Source organism: Salvia hispanica, chromosome 5 (genome assembly GCF_029641045.1).
Source record: "Salvia hispanica isolate PSC_SH4W2 chromosome 5, Shi_PSC_v1, whole genome shotgun sequence".
NCBI lineage: Eukaryota > Viridiplantae > Streptophyta > Magnoliopsida > Lamiales > Lamiaceae > Salvia > Salvia hispanica.
In genome coordinates this window covers 49,216,203-49,236,462 of record NC_142696.1, presented here as the reverse complement: position 1 = coordinate 49,236,462, position 20,260 = coordinate 49,216,203, and the positions used below count along the sequence as shown (strand labels likewise).

The 20,260-nt window shown below is 36.3% G+C and overlaps 4 protein-coding genes across 5 annotated transcripts; 3 read left to right on the top strand and 1 right to left on the bottom strand.

The window, feature by feature from the left end:
• The first annotated feature begins 2,146 nt into the window (after positions 1-2,146).
• LOC125186505 (putative transcription factor KAN4) lies at positions 2,147-4,884 on the top strand. Its single transcript, XM_048082876.2, has 5 exons — positions 2,147-2,376; positions 2,817-2,893; positions 3,866-3,948; positions 4,424-4,538; positions 4,674-4,884. Exons 1-5 carry the CDS (start codon positions 2,250-2,252, stop codon positions 4,845-4,847), a joined length of 576 nt encoding a protein of 191 aa, XP_047938833.2. The 5' UTR covers positions 2,147-2,249; the 3' UTR covers positions 4,848-4,884.
• Positions 4,885-6,142: 1,258 nt separating this feature from the next.
• Positions 6,143-8,748, top strand: LOC125187118 (uncharacterized). 2 transcript variants are annotated; one of them, XR_016130394.1, is made up of 9 exons: positions 6,143-6,272; positions 7,083-7,246; positions 7,311-7,399; positions 7,476-7,614; positions 7,689-7,763; positions 7,857-7,978; positions 8,060-8,121; positions 8,207-8,266; positions 8,410-8,490. XR_016130394.1 is itself a non-coding variant. In XM_048083640.2 (8 exons), the coding sequence occupies exons 1-8, from the start codon at positions 7,109-7,111 to the stop codon at positions 8,533-8,535; spliced, it is 825 nt and encodes a 274-aa protein (XP_047939597.2). In that variant the 5' UTR covers positions 7,083-7,108; the 3' UTR covers positions 8,536-8,748. The 2 variants fall into 2 exon arrangements, 1 of the variants encoding a protein (XP_047939597.2); XM_048083640.2 differs by lacking the exon at positions 6,143-6,272 and having other exon boundaries at positions 8,046-8,121; positions 8,410-8,748.
• Positions 8,749-9,343: 595 nt separating this feature from the next.
• On the top strand, positions 9,344-13,011 carry LOC125190344 (BTB/POZ domain and ankyrin repeat-containing protein NPR1-like). Its single transcript, XM_048087624.2, has 4 exons — positions 9,344-10,542; positions 11,081-11,831; positions 11,909-12,106; positions 12,562-13,011. Exons 1-4 carry the CDS (start codon positions 9,991-9,993, stop codon positions 12,825-12,827), a joined length of 1,767 nt encoding a protein of 588 aa, XP_047943581.2. The 5' UTR covers positions 9,344-9,990; the 3' UTR covers positions 12,828-13,011.
• Positions 13,012-13,224: 213 nt separating this feature from the next.
• On the bottom strand, positions 13,225-19,752 carry LOC125190343 (DExH-box ATP-dependent RNA helicase DExH6-like). Its single transcript, XM_048087623.2, has 14 exons — positions 19,375-19,752; positions 18,518-18,608; positions 18,130-18,439; positions 17,993-18,067; positions 17,815-17,859; positions 17,417-17,507; positions 17,266-17,324; positions 16,992-17,153; positions 16,636-16,688; positions 16,384-16,417; positions 16,192-16,281; positions 15,104-16,108; positions 13,905-14,990; positions 13,225-13,821 (listed from the first exon to the last, which is right to left on the bottom strand). The coding sequence occupies exons 1-14, from the start codon at positions 19,517-19,519 to the stop codon at positions 13,441-13,443; spliced, it is 3,627 nt and encodes a 1,208-aa protein (XP_047943580.2). The 5' UTR covers positions 19,520-19,752; the 3' UTR covers positions 13,225-13,440.
• Between the last annotated feature and the right edge of the window lie 508 nt (positions 19,753-20,260).

Below are 20,260 nucleotides of genomic sequence, written 5' to 3'. Positions count from 1 at the left end.
TGAATGATAGTAATTTATCGTGAAAAGTTGTTGCAAAAAGAATTTAAGAGTACGAATCCAAGACAATATACATATGTTTAACGTAAAATAAAAGATTAATGGGACCAATATTGAATGATAAAATTGATAAATAAGGGGACCAATATCGAATAATAAAATTAATAATTAATGGGACCAATGGTGAATAATAGTGATAATTTTATTATTAATGTCAATTTCGATTTGCCAATTTATGGCAACAATTTTTTAGAGTTAATGTTGCGAAAAGATTTATGTCACAGATTTAAAAATAATTCCAATGGTATTTTAACATAAAATATGGGACCAATCTCATTCCTCGACTGAAAAAATAAAAATAACGTTGTAACTATGAATCTAATGTATTTGTAGTATCATTAAATTAAAATAATACTAATGGAAATTTTCAGTGGCCCTAATTATTTTTAAAATATTTTTTTATTTTATTATTAATTTTGAATTTTCCAACTTCGACATTAGATAAGTCAAAAGTATTGTTATATCATAAAAACATATTTTTGAAAGAAAAAGTTACTTATATCCTTTAAATTGGAAGAGTTTTAAACAAGTTTATAAATATTTAGAACAATTTTTTTTTTGTTTTTTTTATAGAGGGGTACCAAATTCCTTTTTATAATAAACAAAATATATTTTCGTTGTCAGAAGGAAATATTTGACAAAAGACAAATACTATTTTTTATGTCTAAATTCTTCGAAATTGTGATAGTAGAATTTATCGAGTATATTTATTTATATATTTATAGCATAGGTAGGTACAACACACACTACTATAGAATGAAAAAAAAAATCAAATTGGCTAAATAGGTATAAACTATAAACAGAAACCATTATTAGTAGCTGTACCAAATACAAAAAAAAAAAAAAGATAAAAAAAGATAAAATAAATTTGATACGTATGCATAAGGTATCCTCTTAAAAATTTGTTGTTTATAAATTATAATTAAAGCAATTATGTATTGCTGCTACAGAAACTATAGGTGTGTATTAGATCGTCCCACTAAAAATTAGTAATTAATTGCATATAAAATAATAATCAAACATTATTTAATACTACTATATTCAAGTTTCACCTAATTCTTTTGATAATTTGCTCAACCTAGACATTGGTCCCTAAATCTCTGGTCATAAATAGCAAGTTTGAATTTCTTTATTTAAATAAATGCGTTTGATTACTATATCAGTTCAGACATATGTCAATTCTTTTATTTTAGAAAATTAAAAAGAACTATAAAAGCATATTTGTAATTGTTTGAGTTATGGGTGGTTAGGGTTCATAACTATTAATAAATCACCTAATTAAATATGTTCGAAATTAGTCATGCATGTAATATGAAATTCCGGATTTTTTTATACTTTTCAAGTATTAATAATAATAATAATAATAATAATAATAATAATAATAATTAATAATTACTAATAAACAGCAGGAGTGCAGGACGACTGTCTCTAATATTGGGACTTTGGGAGAGTATAAAACTTCGAAAGTTGAAAATTGAAATAGTATTAAATAATAAACTATGTCTAAGAGGGAAATTGTGGAGTATTAGAAAATTAATTACTTAGCTTCTTTAAATAATTAAACCTATTTTTGTTAAATATATATTTATTTCAAGTGCACCCACCACTAATAATGTAGCTATTTTCACCTTTTAAAGAAGTTATGTCTAAAAAATATGGGATAATAATTCATGCATAAACTTTCGGTCATTTTGCAATTTTAACAAGATAATTGAAAGTTTTAGTACCAGAGAGTTTGATCATAAAATTATTACTCAAATAAAAAATACTGAACTCATACAAATATACTTCGACTAGGCACAATTGTCAGTGTTGTCGTCTCGAGGTTGCGATTGAGCATTCCCTGGTTAGTTGTGACTTACGATATTCCGTCAAATTTTGAATTTTGATAAAATAATATATATTTTCAACTTATAAAAATTAAAATTATTTTCATACTCTATTAATTTCTAAGTACACCCTAAATAGGGAATAATCAATATTTTATACATGCTCTCCAAAGTCTATGTACTAGCCCACAAAATTCTAACATTTAACCATATATAAAGGTTCAATTCCATAATACTCCATATCCAAACCGCAATTTCATTCTATCGTGTTCAAACATATGCGACGTATTATTAGCAAATTTTCATCACAATACACAATACTTATACCATAATAATATTTTTCTTGATTTTTTTACCATAGAAATGGATAATTATGACAAAACTAGGGTTATTAGACCGTATAGGAAATCATCTCTTCCTCGCCTGCGATGGACGCCCGATCTCCACGATCGCTTTGTTGAAGTAGTTCACAGTCTTGGTGGGAAATACAGTAAGTTCTGATGACTCGAACCGATAAGTAAAAAATTTTCGGATAAAAAGTAAAATTGTTTTCCGATTACTATTTGGTTTGAGGTAATTCCATATGCAGTGTCCAATAAGTGGGATATTTATTTTATGTATTTGTTGTTGTGTGTTGTTTTGTTACCATAATTGTCTTAGTTGTCTTAGTCGATGGGTCAATTTTTGTGTTATGTTTTGTTTGCTTGCTTGCTTGCTTGATCGTTTGTAACGAGTTTGAATCTCTCTTATTCGTAAAATAGTGGTTTTAGATTCCATACGGATAATATCAAAGCTGGATAGATAACCTAAGAAATAAATGGGTGTCATTTAAAAAAAATAATTTAATTAACCACGTATGGTGAAATTAAGGGATGTGTTTCATTATTGTATGTTATTTGTTTTTCCATATATAAATATTATGTTTTGCAGAAGCAACTCCAAAGAAGATAATGCAGATTATGGGCGTGAGGGGGCTCAAGATTTCTCACATCAAGAGTCATCTACAGGTTTATAAAGTTCTAATTCTAAATAGTACGTAGTATTAGTCAATTATATTGTTATACATATATATTTTTAATTCAAGAATTTATTTTTAGTAAATTTCATTATTTTATTTATTTATTATTACACGTGGGAGATTGGTAATATACTTTACTCTACTTTACTTTATTATATTGTTATACATATATATTTTATTTATTTATTTATTATTATATAGTTATGAGTTTTTCACTTTTTCTCCCCGCAAAAATAGTTTTCATTAACATAATTAATATCCCATGTATTATGAGGAAATTATATAGGTCCAAAGTCGTATATAGAATTAATTAATGGAGGCGGGAAAAACAAGGTTCAATGGCAATTTATTAGGGCGAATGTCAATTGGAATGTAAACTCAATAGCTAGCTCCCAACTGAAATTCAATTAATACTAATTATTCAAATTTTCTTTTGCACAGTAAAAAACCCTCAAACAAAAAAAAATTACATGCTAATAGTATAGAAATATTTCAGAAGATATATACATAAACAAAAATTACAAAAAATAATGATTAATCTCTACACAACTTTAGTGAGAATGAAAAACTCCAAAAATATATTCCAACCATTTATGGGTGTCCTACCCATACATAAAATGGGGATTGAGCGTCGCCTACATAAAAATAAAAGTGGTCTCTGACAAAAATGGATTAATAAGCAAAAATATATAGTACTTATTCATATACATAGGGTGCACAATATAATTATAGTAGTACATAATAAGGTTAGGGTTTGCTTAACCTAACATGTACTAAGAAAATAGTCCATTGGCTTCCTTTTATGTGCTCATTTAACATCCATTTATATCATATGCAAATCGATTCTATGTATATATTTTCATGTTTGAGATTTAATGCATAAAAAATTAAATACATTGCTATTTCTGACTTCAAATTAAATGTTTTTCACTCATCTCATAAATATATTGGGATTATGTAGATGTACAGAAGCATGAGAGAAACAACATTTACAAACAAGTTTATACCTGTGAAAAACTACCAAGAAAATAATCCTCATGTACGGTAAGTAATTAATTAATGGAGTAGGAGTAATTTTCTTCTTAATTTTTTTTCCGCATGTATGGTAAGTAATTAATGGGAGTAATTTTATCTTCTTAAATATTTTTCCTAATTAAAAATAAAATTAAGAAGGTAAAATAACTCTTAAATATTTTTCATAAATATTCTGGATTTGCTATTGATATTTGATATCTAGGTTTGCACAAATTAATATCCATTACTAAAATAACAAAAACACATTCTTATTTCATTATGTGTTTGCTTCTGCTGTTCTGCAAACTGTTTAGATCGATTATTAACCAGCAATTAATTTATTCACACTAAACATGAAAAATCTAACCATAATTTGTTTGGCTTAATGGCTTGTATAAATCTAAATTAAACCTCTACTTAAAAACAAGGTACTATTGTTTTCTTCATTAATTATGTGTGGGTGTGTAAGATATAAATAAATACGTATGAATATTGTTTTGGGCAGACAAGTTTGTGAAACAATGAGAGAAGCACCAAGTCATGGAAAACTAATTAGTGTTCCATTGGCATGCCAAGTTAGAAGGCAAGTCACACAAAATAGTTCAAATGTTATTTACAAGGTAAGTATTTTTCTTGATACACACATTCAAATATACACATGCATACAAACATAAGAGGTTGGACGGGTTAGGATTTGCCAGATGTATCGTTCTTTCATCTTGTAATATATTTGACGAATATGTTGCTACATGCAGGGCGCACAAGAAAGTTCAACCGGAGAAATTACAAGGGGGACCATGGATAACCCATGGGCAAAAATGGGAATTCCAAAAACACATGAAATAAATTTCTTGAGTTTAGGAACCAATCAAACACATGAAATAAACCCTAAGCTTAGTCCTATTAATCTAGAATTAACCATCTCTTGATTCACTATTTTCTTAACCTAAATGTGGTTTTACTCTAGTATATTCTTCCTGTTGGCAAAATTGGATACTCACTAGCTAATCTCTTTTGTTTACATAATTGTTAACTTTTTTTGTTGGCCTTTTATTGATGATCATTTGGATTTTGAATCAGATATTTTATCTAATTCAAATTGATCCACAAATTTAAGTTTTGACAGAATATTAATTTGACTCGATTCAAAAATTTAAATTTAAAAATCCAAAATTTATTTAACTTAATACGGATCAAATCAAAAAATCTAATACATCCGAAAAAATGAAAAAGCTATGCAAATCCCCCAAAAATTCCATATGCGTTACAAATATTTGATTAAATAGTAGTATTTGTTAACAAATGTTAGTTAAGTATAATACATGAATAAATACATATATCCAATAAGGGAGGTGATCAAATGAAAACTCTAAATATTGTACAAATTCAAAACTATGATCTGGACCATTGAAAAATGTCAACAGATCACAAAAAAACATCAACAAGAAAATGTCAACAGAATTTCATCGGTAGTCAATGATTGATGCTATGTTGATATTGTGTTGATACTGTATTGACATTAAAATCTTGACACTGTGTTCATATTGTATCGAAACTGTGTTGAAGCTGTATTGAGGAGTTTTGAGTTTGTACAATATATAAGTTTGCATTTTATCACTACCCTATTCAATAATTTGGTTGCGTATTTTTTTAAGTATTTTATAAACACTAAGGAAAGGGAATCTAATCCAATTCGAATATTGAACTTATAAATTAAATTTGATATTTGATTTAATCTCATTCAAATATTCAGATTTTGAATATTTTACTCACTCCCACTATTTAATAATGCCAAAAATCTAATTTATACATTTGGCCCAACAAAAGAAAATTGAAATACAAAGATTCTATTGAAACAAAGACATTACCCAAAGTGGAACATAATCTATGCTATTTTTATTTTTTTATTTCACTAACTTCATTTCTTTCTCCTCATTTCTAGGAAAGGAATATCAATAATAAATGCAGACATATACATTCTTTACTTTGATGATTACGTAAAAGCAAATTGAATGAGAAAGAAATCGAATTAATTTCAGACATATCGTGCCTCCTAAGACAAAGACAACATACAACAATAAAAAAAAACATTAAAATAAAACTGTGTGCGGTTCTCTTATCTTATAATCTGCACATTAGATTCTATCATCATTTATCCACATTTTTTTTCTGCCACCTTCAATTTTCATTGTTCTTGGTATGTTTAGCTTTCTGGGCTTTTTCCTTTTATTCTTGGAATTGATTTCATTTTTATTTTAATTCTGTTTTATCAATATATTGATTGTTTTTTATAATGTGAACCTTTTTGTTTGTTCCTTTGGATGGATTCATGAACGCTGAATTCGTTTTTTTGGGTAATTGATTTGGTTTATTCTCTGTTTTTATGTTGGTTGAATTATCTATTTTCAAAACACGTGCTTGATGAAATGCTTGAGAGGGAATGTTGGATTGGAATAAGATGATTTGATTTTGATGTGGTTTGATTAAATAAGGCCCCATTAGTGATAAAGTTTCGATTTTTATTGTTAATTACACTTTATTGATTATTATCTCTGGAATAATAGATTCTAGTATTGGTGATGATGTTTATGATGAACTTGTTTTAGGTGAAGAAGTTTGAATTGGAAGTTTAGTGTAAGTTGTTGATGAAGTTAGATTCATAGGATTTTTTGCCTTAATTTGTGCTGCATTTCTCTGCAACAGATAGCCTTTATCAATTGATTCCTTCTTGAGATTCTCCTATGCAATTACTATGCCTTTTAACAACCTTTATATAACGGTATTGCGATATACCATACCAAATTTTTGGTATACTGAATTTTGGTACGGTAAGTATCAGTATTGATATTGGCCATAACGAAGAATTGGTAATACCGGAAAGGTTACACCGTTGCTTTGAACAACGATTTGAACAATTTTGGTGTTGATTGTGTTATGAAATTGTTTATCTCGAACTTGTTTTGGAAGGAGAAGAAACATATTACCGTACGAATTATGATCATCAGAGCGTGAATATGAAACATTCAACTCGAAATCCTTAGTTAACACATTAGTTTAGTAGTTCTTGATTCTTGAGTTAGGGGTGTATTACTATGCAGTAAAGTATGTTCTGATGATTGATTTGGATTCGTGATAGTTGATTCGCTGCTGATCTTCGAAAATAGGGATAACGAGCTGCGGATATGCTGTGATGCTGTCAACTGAAAGTAGTAATATGTTGGTTAAGTCTTACCTAAACCAAGTTGATCTGCTTCTCAAGGAATATGTCTCTGCTGATCTTTTCGTCGTATATACGTCTATAATCCTTGGAATTTTCGCCTGCAAAACGGTACGAAAGCAATGTTCCATTTCCTGCAGCTGTTCCATCATGATTTTCATTCATCTGTGTTCAGGTGTATGAGCTTAGCCAGCTTATTAGTCCCCTCTACTTCAAAAGCTATCCGAATCTCTCAAAGGGCCTTCAGCTCGAATGGAGCAACCGGTGAGTGGATTCATTCGCCTACTGATACATAACCGGCCTCATGTTCTTGATTAGACGCGCCCTGTGTGATATGCAGAGCCATGTCCACTTTTCACGCCATGTACATTGCCACCGTGTCGTTATACTTCGTGTTGTGGTCGGATCTTTTCAAAAATGACCCACAGCGCGGCCCAATCACTCTTCGCAGTTCAATGGTCTCGATTTCTGCTTTGGGGGTTAGTGCTGTTTTCTCCTCTATTCGTTGTTTTATGCTCCCTTCGATTCTGTTTTGATTCACATCTTTGAATAGGTTTCCGTTGGCTATTTCCTTTCGGATCTCAGCATGATTCTATGGCGATATCCTTCGTTAGGTGGGATGGAGTATGTAAGCACAATCTCTTGATCTTCCTTTAGAATAGATCTTCAATAACTCTGCATTTCAATGTTTAGTTATTTCATCGATGTGAATCGTTTTTAGGTAGTTCACCATCTTCTCTCGTTGGGTAGCGTGGTCTACGCTATGCTCACCGGTGAAGCACAAATCTACACGTACATGGTCTTAATGTCCGAGGCAACCACGCCTTCTATCAATCTGAGATGGTAAGCTCGCTTTCTAGCTTCTCGTCTCTGGTAACGTCTCATTTCTCACCTCAAAATTTCTGAATAGGTATCTTGATGCAGCTGGTATGAAGAGGTCGAAGGTGTATACCATAAACGGGGTCGTGATATTCCTAGCATGGCTCGTAAGTTCTTGCAAGAGGACGATACTACCTTTCTCGTATCCTCAACATTTTCTTAACTTTTCGTGTTTTTTTTTTTTACTCGCAGGTTGCTAGAATTTTGCTCTTCATCTACCTGTTTTGGCATTCTTTCGTATATTATGACCAGGTAAGATTCCAACCGAAATACGAAAATCTTAATGATGCTTATATAAATGACCTCAAAGTCGGAACGATGTTGTTGACGTAGTGATATCACACGTCGTGTGTGTATGATGAGTGCTCGTTTCTTTCTCGTCGTTGCATCTACAGGCGAGGCAGATGCACAAGATAGGCGCGGTGATGGTGCACGTCGTCCCGTTGGTGCTGTCAGTGATGAACTTGTATTGGTTCAGCAAGATCTTCAGGGGGATGGTGAAAACGCTCAAGAGGGAATGAAGAAATCGTGTTTATTTTATGGGAGGCGTTGAAACAGCGCTTTCTCTATGTAAGTTTATTGTTGTTGTGAATATTTGGAGGAAGAAAATCTGAAGCACTTTTACTTGAATAGTTAGGAAAAAAAAAGCTTGTATAGATTTGTGCAGATTCATTTAGGTAGTACTATTTGTTGCTCAAAAATTGTGACTAGATTGAAGATGCAATCATTGTTTATTTTTCGTCTCGTATTTAGTTATGTATTTAACAACAGTAATTCCTCTAAACAATAAAATATGTTGACACTAAAGAAACATACTTAGTAATTTACAAGTTATATCATCCGACAATTTCTTGAATATCAACACTTTCTTCTTATGATTAAATTGACAATTATAGACAACATTTTTTTGCTAAAATCGTCAAAAGATAGCAAATGTTTAGCCTTTTGGGCTATTTCACTGATTCTAATTAATAATTACAATCAATAGATCTCTATATTTAACATTTTCCCTAACAATTTTGATAGAAGTTATACTCCCTCCGTTTCATAGTAATGGAGACATTTTTGGGCAAGAAGATTAAAAAAAATTGTGTTAGATGAGTTAAATAAAGGGAGAATAAAGTGGAAAATTAAAAAGATAGCAAGAGTAAAGTAGGTGTGAAAAAATGTATTGATTTTTATTAATTCATCTATTACTATGTAACATACCTAAATGACAAATGTTACTAAAACTATTAATGGCAAAAATCTAAAGTCCTCATGAGACATGAGTCATGAAAAAATCAATAAAAAGTTATTTTCTGATTTAGTCTGAATCTTTGCCACTCTCAATCTTCATCACTAAATTTATTACTACTACTACTGCTGATGCTGAATTTACACTTCTCAATTTGCATGATACTGAACAGTAAAGAACGACTCTGGGTCAGGTCAACTCTCACCCAATCACAAACTAGCTTCAACAAATAGGTAAGTCAAAAATTTCAGAAAAAGAAAAGGATGCTTTCTTGTAATTTCGTAGTGGGTTTCTGTTTGTGAAGCTCGGATTATCGTTTTCTTGAGCTGGGCAGGCATATCGGAGGAAAAAGTTGGGATCTTTACATATTTTGATCCTAATTATGCTCCAAAAAATTGAAGCTTTGGGTTTCGAAATTTATGGCTGAAGTAATCGAGAAATGGGGACTTGACTTGGGAACTGTCAAGGGTTTGGAGATATTGGGTTGTTTTTCAGAAATTGTTATATATTTTGGTTGAAGTGAGATTGTTGCTTCTTTTGATATTCATCATATTTTTAGGGATTTTGGTTTTAAAAATTTGATCTTGCAGTTGAAGTGAATGGGGTTGTGTTTGGATAATTTTGGTGGTGGAAATGTTGGTTAATTTCTTAATTTTGGGGTTTTACTTGATGCAGCAGTTGTTTGAAGTTTGTAGTTTGTAGTTCGTAGCTTTCTTGATTTGTATAGCCATTGCTTGCTATGGAGAGTGGCAACGATCTGTCACCGTCCTTGAGTTTCGCCTCGTCTTCACATCTATCAAACGGTTTGAGTGGCCACAATGTAGCTTCGCCTAACGGATGTGAAGCAGGGACTAGCCCAGAGTTGTTGAGTTTGAGTAGGCTTAGCTTGAGTCTCGAGAAGCTGGTGGTTGGTGCTGATTATGACTATAGTGACGCGGAGGTAGAGGTCGAGGGAGTGAGTGTAGGTGTCAACCGTTGCATCTTAGCTGCACGAAGCGAGTTCTTCCACCAGCTGTTTAGGAGCACGAGCATTGAGGGATCCGTGAGGGAAGGGAAACCCAAGTACCTGATGAAAGACTTGGTGCCCGTGGGGAGAGTAGGGCACGAGGCGTTTATGGTGGTTTTGAATTACTTGTACACCGGGAAGGTGAGGGCGTCCCCGACTGATGTTTCCACCTGCATTGATGAGTCTTGCCCTCACGATGCTTGTGGCCCCGCCATCAATTACGCTGTGGAGATGATGTATGCTTCTGCCACGTTTCAGATTGCAGAACTCGTGATGGTTGTTCAGGTTCGATCTTTTTAAGCTTTGATTGATGGAGAAGTTGTTTAGTAGTATGCTCCTTGATGCATTGTGTTTGTTTCTATATGTTTTGAATTTGTAAATTGGAGAGAGTAATCTAAGAGAAAAACATTGAGGAAGGTTGTGATTGCAGTCAGTGAGACGGATAGTTAGCTGTTTACGATAAAAACTTGCGATTTAACATGTTTTCAAATTGTTTTATTCGTTTCTATGATCTTGAATAGCGATTTATGCAATTTGGACCGTGTTTTTGTAAACCTCGTTGTTTCATTTTGGCTGACAAAACGGTTGTAGCTATGATTTATGTATATTGTTGAACGAGTGTAATTAGAAACTGTAGTGTAAGGAAACATGTCGAATTTCTGGTTGATTTTGAGAATCTCGTGTGTGTCTGTCCGTGTACTTCGTTCAACACGAAGATGAAGATGATTTAGGTCAGAGAAAACAAGATATGGGAATGTATAGATTTTTGTATGATCACATTTGGTGTTTTCTTCTGATTTTGTTAAGTTTGTCTCTATTGCAGCGACGTCTCGTTAATTTTGTCGAAAAAGCTTACATTGAAGATGTGATGCCGATCCTCATGGTCGCGTTCCACTGTGGCTTGAACCAGCTTCTCTCGCATTGTCTCCAAAGAGTAGCCCGATCCGATGTAGAGAACATCATCCTTGAGAAGGAGCTTCCCGTCGAGGTTCTCAACGATGTCAAATCACTCCGCCTCAAATCCAGCCAAGACGAGGAGCGCGACTCTGTCCAAGTCGACCGTTTGAACCGTGTCAGGAAGATCCACAGGGCGTTGGACTCGGACGACGTCGAATTGGTGAAGAAACTTCTCAAAGAATCCAGTATTTCCTTGGATGCGGCCTGCGCTCTCCATTACGCCGCTGCTTACTGCGTCCCTAAGATCGTGAACGAGGTTCTAAACCTCGAAGACACGGATGTCAACCTCCGGAACTTGCGAGGATACTCGGTCCTCCACGTCGCTGCGAGGCGCAAGGATCCCTCGGTCGTTGTCGAGCTGCTCAACAGGGGCGCCAAAGTATCGGATGCCACTGGAGACGGACAGACGCCTCTCACAATCTGTCGGAGGCTGACGCGCCCCAAGGAGTTCAATGAGGCGAAGAAGCAAGGCCAGGAGACGAACACGGACAGGCTATGCATAGAGGTCTTGGAGAGAGAAATGCAGAGGACTCCATTGGTCGAAAATGTCATCTCGTTGTCGTCGATGATGGTAGCTAATGATCTGCACATGAGGCTTCTCCTTCTTGAAAACAGAGGTACTATAATTTAGAGGCTTTGCTATTTAACATTATTGCTACACTCGATTTTTCGCTGATATGATGCGCGTTTCAAGTGGCAATGGCACGCTCCTTGTTTCCTCTCGAAGCCAGGCTGGCGATGCAGATAGCGGGTGCAGATTCAACTATGGAGTTCGCTGGAATTTCAGCTGCAAATGGCGTCTACAAGAGCTTTAAAGAGGCCGATTTAAACGACATACCTTCCGAGCATGTAAGGAGGCTCCATTTGAGGCTCCAAGCCCTTCAAAAAACTGGTGAGTTCATCTTTACTGCTGCATTTCTTATTTGATTAGTTAGAAATTACGAAAACCTTGAAAAAACATGGCGAACTTTGGCGCTGGATTCGCCTTAGGGTAATCAATGTCGGCCGTCGCCCTAGCCCCCCGAAAAAGTTATACAAACTTTCCTAGTATAGATACGTATTGCTATCTATGAAAATTGGTCCGAAAACCAAGTGATTGGAAGTGTTTGATCTCACATGAATAAAGGTTATTGTTAGAAATAACACAACCAACGTTTCGTTTTTGGGGAGAGCCTTTGTCCGGTGGCGTGTGCTGCTAAAAACGATGCTGTTTCATTGTTGGTTCGGGTAAAAGTTGTGATTGCAACGTTTGAAAAGTCGTATATTGATAGTTCGGGTAAAAGTTGTGGTTTTTCCTACCAAAGTTGTGCAATATCTCACATCAAGACCTAATATCTTGTCCAACAGTGGAGAGCGGCCGTCGCTTCTTCCCCAACTGCTCGGAAGTTCTCGACCAGCTCTTGGAGGACGACACTCTAGGCACGCTACTGCTCGAGAAGGGCACAAAGGAGGAGCAACGGAAGAAGCGGATGCGCTACATGGAGCTGAAGCAGGACGTGATGAACGCATTCAACAAGGACTTGGCCGAACAAAAGTGGACGAGAATGCCGTCGTCTTCCTCGGGCTCGAACTCCCCTAAGGGTAATAGAATCCATAAGGCTAAGAAAAGATAGGTGTGATAATACGAAAATGTGAGAGAAATATCTATGTAGTACTACTCTGTTATTGTAGATTATTATTGTTTGTGTAGTATATTTCATTTGTGGCAGAAAATTTGATTTACTACAATGTAAATATTACTACTATGAACTGGGTTACATTTTGGGATATAGGTATATATGTGAAATTTTTTTAGAATCATAAGATCCTTGTTTCATTCTGAAAATACAAAAAAGCAATATATTAGAAAACAATCGAAGTAGATAACTCATGAACAATTTTTGTTCATCATTTTAGGTTAAATAGGAGTACTATTATACACCTTCAACACTGCTGTGCACATACGATTGACAGTGCACATACGAAACAACGATTCAACGGTCTATAAAGATGACTCGCGCGCGCAATAAATGACGAGACCAACGGCCAAGGCCGATGTTGCATCTTTTCAATATTACCAAAAAATATAGCAAATACCAGTATAACATGCCTGCGATGTGACGACAACATGACTGACACGAACATCTCCCGGGACTTGGGAGCGCCCTAAAGAGTCGCTTTCCGGTTACAGCAGCACAAAAGTAGCCGGGTATCGATTGGACAAAAGCGCATCTAAACATACATGCATCACCTAAATCCATTACCATTGCCACGCTGCCGCTTGGAGTAGTTTCCCTTCCCGGTACTCGTACCTTGTGGGGCCGACCCGTTCGTAGCGTTTTTTGACACTTGCTTCTGAAGATGGCTTTTGTGATGGTGCGACGTGTGGCTCTGGTTTGGATAGGAGTGGTCAGGGTAAAGAAGCGACTTGAGATAGCTCTTAGCTGGGCGATTGATCGGCACCCTCCTACCATGGCTGATGTCGGCGACACTGACCATCGTGGTGAGGGTGTCGACGGGTTCTGGTGGCAGCGAGATCCCGGACATACCGTCGTAAGAGAGGATACAGGCTATTGCATACAGTGAGGCACCAAGATGTTCCGGGAGAACCTCCCTCGGTTTCGTTACCTGCGAAAAATAGTCAGTGTCAGTCGAGTTACATTGCTTTATCGAGCAAGACGACGATCTTTATATCAAGATTGAAATTTTACCTTGAACAAGATTGCTGAAGATAGTCTCTCCCTCAAGCAGTATATCTGAGCAACATCAAGAGCCGTCAACTGAAACGGCAGCCATCGATCCACTACGACTTTAACCACATTCTCTGGCGCCGACAAGATCTTTTCGCTGTTGGATTTCGATGAACTATGAGGCTCTGCTTTATCATCCTCGTCACTGTCAATGTTGGCATCAGGTTCATCAGCATCGCTTTCATCACCCTCATCATCATCTTCCTCAGTCGGGGCCACGACGATATCAGTGGCTAACAACATTAAGGGGAGCGAACCTACGACACAACAGTTCCTAATATGTATTCCGCCATCTCCACGGGTTATCTCATCAAACATGACCAAAGGAGGGATACTGAATCTCTTCGAGGAGAGCTTGCCGTTGGTCGAAAACTGGTGCAACCTCACCTTATTCCCGCTGGCAGTTTCGACAACAGATCTATTACTTTGCGGAATAATTCTCCCAACCATCGGATATAGACCTGAGAAAACTACAGCATGGAGTATACCAGGGTCACGTGCGTTGAGGCTACAGCGGGAGGCATCTTCCGGAATAAAACCATGCCGAAGTAGTTCGCCTTCGAGTTTCTTCCGCATGCTCGAAATCAACTTCATGGTCGCTGCAGATACGAAATACTGAGAACAAAACTTCGCTTCGTCGCCCCTTTGTTTTGCCATTTTCCAGCAATCGAAGGCAGCAATTATAGCTAACTGGTCGCCGTTGCCACCATAGACTGAAGCCAGTTCTAGTCTAGCCACTTGAGCTTTTTTCCTTTCATTAGGAAGCATTGGCAAAATGAAGGGGTCTTTGCAGTCGGAAGCGCAAGCTAAAGTCAATGCCGGGTCAAGGCAATTCAACAATATCGCAAAAAATAACATTTTGCTGGTCAGAGGGTGGACGGGTAGAGCTCCGAGTTTCTGCCCAAGTTCCGTGAGTTGCTCTTCTAGAGACAACGCACCGATATCCTGAAGAACCGTTATTGCATTCTGTATCGTCTCATAAACAGGCGGATCCAGCGTCTTCTGCAAAAATTCTTCGATTTTGCAAGATGGATCCATAAGCTTCACCTGAGTAACAAAAAAGCAACATTATAGGATTTTAATGAAAATATGAAGCTACACATCGCTAATTATGTCGAAAAACAGAGATTTTCTCCTAAACATGTGCACAAGTTAGGTACCTGAAGGCACAGCTCTTCTATCGGCATCCTCTTTATCTCGGGAACTTGGAACTCCGGAAGAGAAGAAGCTCGGAATTTTGAATATAGATGATAACAAATACCTGCTTGACACCGCCCTGCACGACCTTCTCGCTGCTTAGCACTTGCCTTTGATATCCAAGAAGAATGAAGAGTTGACACATTGTTATACGGGTCATAACTTTTCTCTTTCATCCGCCCGCTGTCTATGACATAAACAACATCATCGATAGTGACTGATGTTTCGGCAATATTAGTAGAAAGAACAATTTTGCGGCATCCAGGAGGCGGATGTTTGAAAACTTTCTTTTGCTCGACCAATGGAACCATAGAGTGAAGAGCAATAACGAGAAATTTTGATGGATCCTTGAAATAAGGACTTGATAGCAACTTCTCTCGCGTTCTGTTTATATCATCCCAACCCGGAAGAAACACGAGAACAGCTCCATCAGTAGAGTCATTACAGATTCGCCTAAGAAGTTGTTCGATAAGCAGACAATCTATAAGTTCAGGGTCAACATGCGATAAGTATTTATCGAGTAAATCTTGTTCCTTATCTGACTGCGTAAATGCTTTTCCCATGTGTTTTTTAATGATTTCAGTAACTTCCCCCTGATTGCCTTGTTCTGCATAAACGAGAGCTGTCTTCCCTGCATTACACCGCAAGTCGCAGTCTACGCCAAATGAGAGAAGTGTGCAAACATAGCTAACTCTTCCTTGCTCGGCTGACACCATCAAGGGGGTTACTCCGGTTTTTGAGTGCTGGTAATTGAAAATTCTCGAATCTCCCTGAGAAGATATAAGCTCGAGAAGGGGATCAAAGTCATCGTTTGATGAAGCTAATTCAATAGCCTCGTCAAGAGCAACTCGGCATTCCTCGGTTAAGGGAGAGTCCTTCACTGCCACGTCCTCATTTGTGCACTTAACGTGATTATTTTCAGATGATCTCACAAGTGCTAGTACATCCTCCAAGTAATAACTTTTTACCTGAAAATACCATGTTCGATGCATAATGGACTAAATTCGTAAAGATAAACACAGCACCATATAAAATGAGAGCAGTAGCTTACGGGATATGTAAAACCCGGTACACGAATAACTGGGCAGCCTCCAAAGTACTTTGAAAACCGGTCCGCATCAATGGTGGCGCTCATCAATACCTGTTCAGATTGAACGGGCCATCAAACCAGTATTCTAACTAAGCATCAGAAATCGAAAAATATATCAAGACTTAACCTAGAAAGGACTACAAAGACACTAACCAGGCGCAGGTGAGGATGCGAAGGAAGCATGTCTCTGAAATCAATATCAAACAAAACAGCAGAAACATCACTTAAATCGTACGATAAATAGATTGAATATCCAATGCAGAATAGACAATGAAATGATATTAGTACGCAATAATTTTGGAAAGTGCACCAAGAGATTCCTGTATGGAAAATTAAATCACAAAAATCTCATTCGAATATAATTCAAGCTCCATGTAACCAGTAAACATCATATGAGTGAGGCACCTGATTATTGCGAGCATGAAATCGGAGAAGCGATCCCTTTCATGAATTTCATCCTAGAACCAAAACAATATGTCAGGAACGGAACCTCAAGAAAAGAGTAAGGGCCTTGCAGCTGAGATGTATCAAGGTAAGGTTTCTTGCCCTTCAAAGTTCAATACAGGTATTATACATAGGCACAGAGAAATGACTAACGAGTGGTCTTTTCCTGTCAAAGAATTAATATTGCTATAAAAATAACTGAACCAGAACAAAATCACAGTTGATAGATAATAACAGAACCTGATGCATAATCAAATAAGTAGACAACAAAAACTATCTACAAACGATGGAATGTACGTTTCCAGGAGATTACGTACCACTATTATGTGGGTTATATCAGCCAGAGAACTCTGTCCCTTTTTCGACGCCTTTTTTCTCTTTGTACTCCTGTTATCTTTATTGACTAGAACCCTCAGCAGAACCCCATTGGTGCAGAACACAAGAGAGGACTGCCTTCCACCTTTGGTTTCCAGTCGAATCTAGAAAATTTTCATTAATAGTTGATAAACGAAGTCAGCATGAAAGTACAACCTAGTTGGTATACAAAATTACTCAAATCAAGATTGCACATTGATTAAGATCTAGTAGTACCTTGTATCCAACAGAGTCTCCAATACTTTCACCTCTTTCAGAAGCAATTCTTTCAGCGACTGCATGTGAACACAGAAACATAAAATTCATTCACATTTTAAGCTGAACCTGAAGTAAATATATTTAACGAGAGGCAAAAACGGTGTTCAACCTGATGTGGCAGAGATTCGCCTCGGCTGAGTACAAACAACTTTACATGTCTCTCCTTTACTCCATGCATGGTCCAGGAGAAACTGGGGGACCTAATCAATTTGAAATATAACAATTTTAATTATAAATAATCTACAAGTAAACTCCAAAGTCCAAACCAATACATCAAAAGATATGCTTTTAGAGTTTTCAATCTCATATACAATCAAAGATCAGAATGCTGGAGATATCCTTATACTCCTGTGGAAATTTACTATGCTTTCAGCCCCAAAAACACACTATGAATAACAAACATAATGTGAAAAAACTCAGACAAATGTGTAGTGTGCCAAATACTCTCCTTTTTGTTAAAAATATATGATGAGAGAAGGGAACAGTCAAACGGGTAAGAAGTAGTACCTGTGTTGTTTTCCCACATCCAGTTTCACCACATACAAGCACAACCTGCATTTGAAGACAAGTTATCATCATATTGTTATAATTAAGCAACCAGCTGAAGATTCAAAGCTTTGCAAATACTGAATATACGAAGAACCCATCATTTAAACACACGCAGAAACACTCAAACGAGGATAACCTGGTTAGATTCTACTGAAGATGTGATAGCATCCCTAAAAGATGCAATAGGAAGCTTGGACCTGTTCTGTGCGATCTGCAAACAAGAGGGCAGTTACTCACTATAATTTCAAGAAGATGTAAGACGGGGTTCCTAACCTGTTTCAAGCTCGTCTCTTTCTCAATTCGGGAAGCAAGTGTTTGTATCTTGCTTGCAATTTCAGATGGATTCGTCGTAGGTCTGCAGAAAAAATCATCTCTTGAGACTCCGCTATCACTTTTTCCCCTACTGATGTCAAGTTTATTTCCACTCATATCCACAGCATTAGGGGGATAGGAAGAAAACAATTCCCGTAAAGCGGCCTGTGATTCCCCTGAAAATCTGAAAGAAGCAATGTTCTCTCTCCCATTCATACTGCTGACTTCCCTTTTACACTTATAGATATGAAGGCGGCGATCCTGGCCTTTCCTACAGATTTCAGATCGTTAGAAGAACAGAGACGTGCCCCATAAAGTTCTACATATTAGTACACAACTCACAACTCACCCGTGACTCTTTGACTTCAACCCCGCCTTCCTGCACATAACGTGCACTGCCGCCCGCTCCTGATTATTCAGGTTCTCTTCAAATTTGTATACTGCATATATTCGAAGTTCAGGTAACTTTTCCTTCTTGGTAAGATGCTACATCAAGCATAAAGTTTATAGCTACATAACAATCAACTACCAAAACATCAACAACACACACACACACACAATAGCTTCCATAAACATTCATTCCAGCAGGGTTACATCTAGATTATTTGCATGTCAAATTGCAGCCAAACAACACTAAAACTTATACTCCCTCCGTCCCACTAGAAGTGACACATTTTCCTTTTTCGGATATCCCACTCTAACCGAAATATTTCCTAAATGGAAACATTATTGTATCTACTTTATTCTCTCTCCATTCAACTCTCCATTCAATCTCATGCCGAATAAGGAATGCTCCACTTAGAGTGAGGCGGAGATAGTATAAAAATATACGTGCATGTAAAGCTTCCATTACACTAATTAGTCATCAAAGAATCAATTTTCAGCTAACACTAGAACACACACAGAGGCCTTCTCCAACACAAATTCGAAGTTCGGGTAACTTTTTCTTCTTAGCAAGAAGCTTCATTAAGCATAAAGCTCACGACTACAATAACAATCAACTACCAAAAATAAAACAATTCCAAAACATCCATTCCAATTTCCAGCAGGCTTCCATCTAATTGCATGTCAAATTGCAGCAAACAACACAAACGCACATAAAATATACATATATACACCCAAAGATTCAATTTTTCAGCTAGCTCTAGCACACACACAAAGTCCTTATCCATCCCTCCTCAAAAATTGAGTCTTTTTTTGGTTCACCTTCATCATCAGAACTCCGGAAGTTCTCCAGAATCTCAGCGATGCGAATGCGGGAGGCCTCGGCAATCTTCATATTATTTGCCGGCACTCTCCCTTTCTGCCGCTTATTCCCCGCCTCCATCCCGGATGAACCTGGTGGGCCCATTCTCTTCCTCTTGCCCCCACCTATTTTTGTGGCTTTTCTCTCTCTAAAGGTGTGAAATTGAAGGCGCGGCAATCTAATCCGATTGCTGTAGCTTGGTTTTCCGAGTTCAATTTGGAACGAAACAGGGATTGAATTTGAGGAAGAAAGACTTGTTGAGGCTATTCAGTTTTTCTGAGCTTTTCAATTTTTTGCTAAGGCGGTTTTCTTTTTCCAGATCAATTTGGGCTTTCAATCTTCACTCAAATTAGGGCTCGTTTCTTTACCCTTTTTCTTTTCTTTTTTATTAATATCCAATAAAAATTGAATAAATCTATGATGATACTAAATTAAGAGCTACTAATGTGTATTTAAGTATGCCCCAAATTCAGAAATATAATGTGAGGGGCATGTTAGGGTGCCACCACCTCTTAATATAACATCATACTACCATTTCTAGCCAATCATTTGTATATGTGGATGAATAAAAAGCTGCCACGTGGTAAAAAAATTAAAAAAAAAATTGTAAAAGACGGCCAGCAATTTGTTGGTCTTTATCCAACAATATTTCTTGTCCAGCAATATCCGACACACCATACAGCAATCTATAGATTGTTTTGTAGTGTTTGTAATATTGTTGTGTAGTGTTTATAATATTGCTGTATAAGTGGTGTCACGATGTCACTTTAAGAGGGATTGTCATTTTAACACAAACCTATAATGCGTTTCTGAATTTCATACATAAGTTCATTGTTGAATGTATTT

Bases quoted from the DNA above. Each gene is read 5' to 3' on its own strand.
- LOC125186505 (XM_048082876.2), top strand. From the start codon at position 2,250: ATGGATAATTATGACAAAACTAGGGTTATTAGACCGTATAGGAAATCA. The intron at 2,377-2,816 runs GTAAGTTCTGAT...TATGTTTTGCAG, and splicing joins CAGTCTTGGTGGGAAATACA to AAGCAACTCCAAAGAAGATA. The intron at 3,949-4,423 runs GTAAGTAATTAA...TGTTTTGGGCAG, and splicing joins GAAAATAATCCTCATGTACG to ACAAGTTTGTGAAACAATGA.
- LOC125187118 (XM_048083640.2), top strand. From the start codon at position 7,109: ATGCTGTCAACTGAAAGTAGTAATATGTTGGTTAAGTCTTACCTAAAC. The intron at 7,247-7,310 runs GTACGAAAGCAA...ATCTGTGTTCAG, and splicing joins GAATTTTCGCCTGCAAAACG to GTGTATGAGCTTAGCCAGCT. The intron at 7,764-7,856 runs GTAAGCACAATC...AATCGTTTTTAG, and splicing joins CGTTAGGTGGGATGGAGTAT to GTAGTTCACCATCTTCTCTC.
- LOC125190343 (XM_048087623.2), bottom strand. From the start codon at position 19,519: ATGGGCCCACCAGGTTCATCCGGGATGGAGGCGGGGAATAAGCGGCAG. The intron at 17,325-17,416 runs GTTGAACACCGT...GTTCACATGCAG, and splicing joins GCGAATCTCTGCCACATCAG to TCGCTGAAAGAATTGCTTCT. The intron at 16,282-16,383 runs GTTAGTGTCTTT...CAATCTGAACAG, and splicing joins CGCATCCTCACCTGCGCCTG to GTATTGATGAGCGCCACCAT.
- LOC125190344 (XM_048087624.2), top strand. From the start codon at position 9,991: ATGGAGAGTGGCAACGATCTGTCACCGTCCTTGAGTTTCGCCTCGTCT. The intron at 10,543-11,080 runs GTTCGATCTTTT...TCTCTATTGCAG, and splicing joins AACTCGTGATGGTTGTTCAG to CGACGTCTCGTTAATTTTGT. The intron at 11,832-11,908 runs GTACTATAATTT...GCGCGTTTCAAG, and splicing joins TCTCCTTCTTGAAAACAGAG to TGGCAATGGCACGCTCCTTG.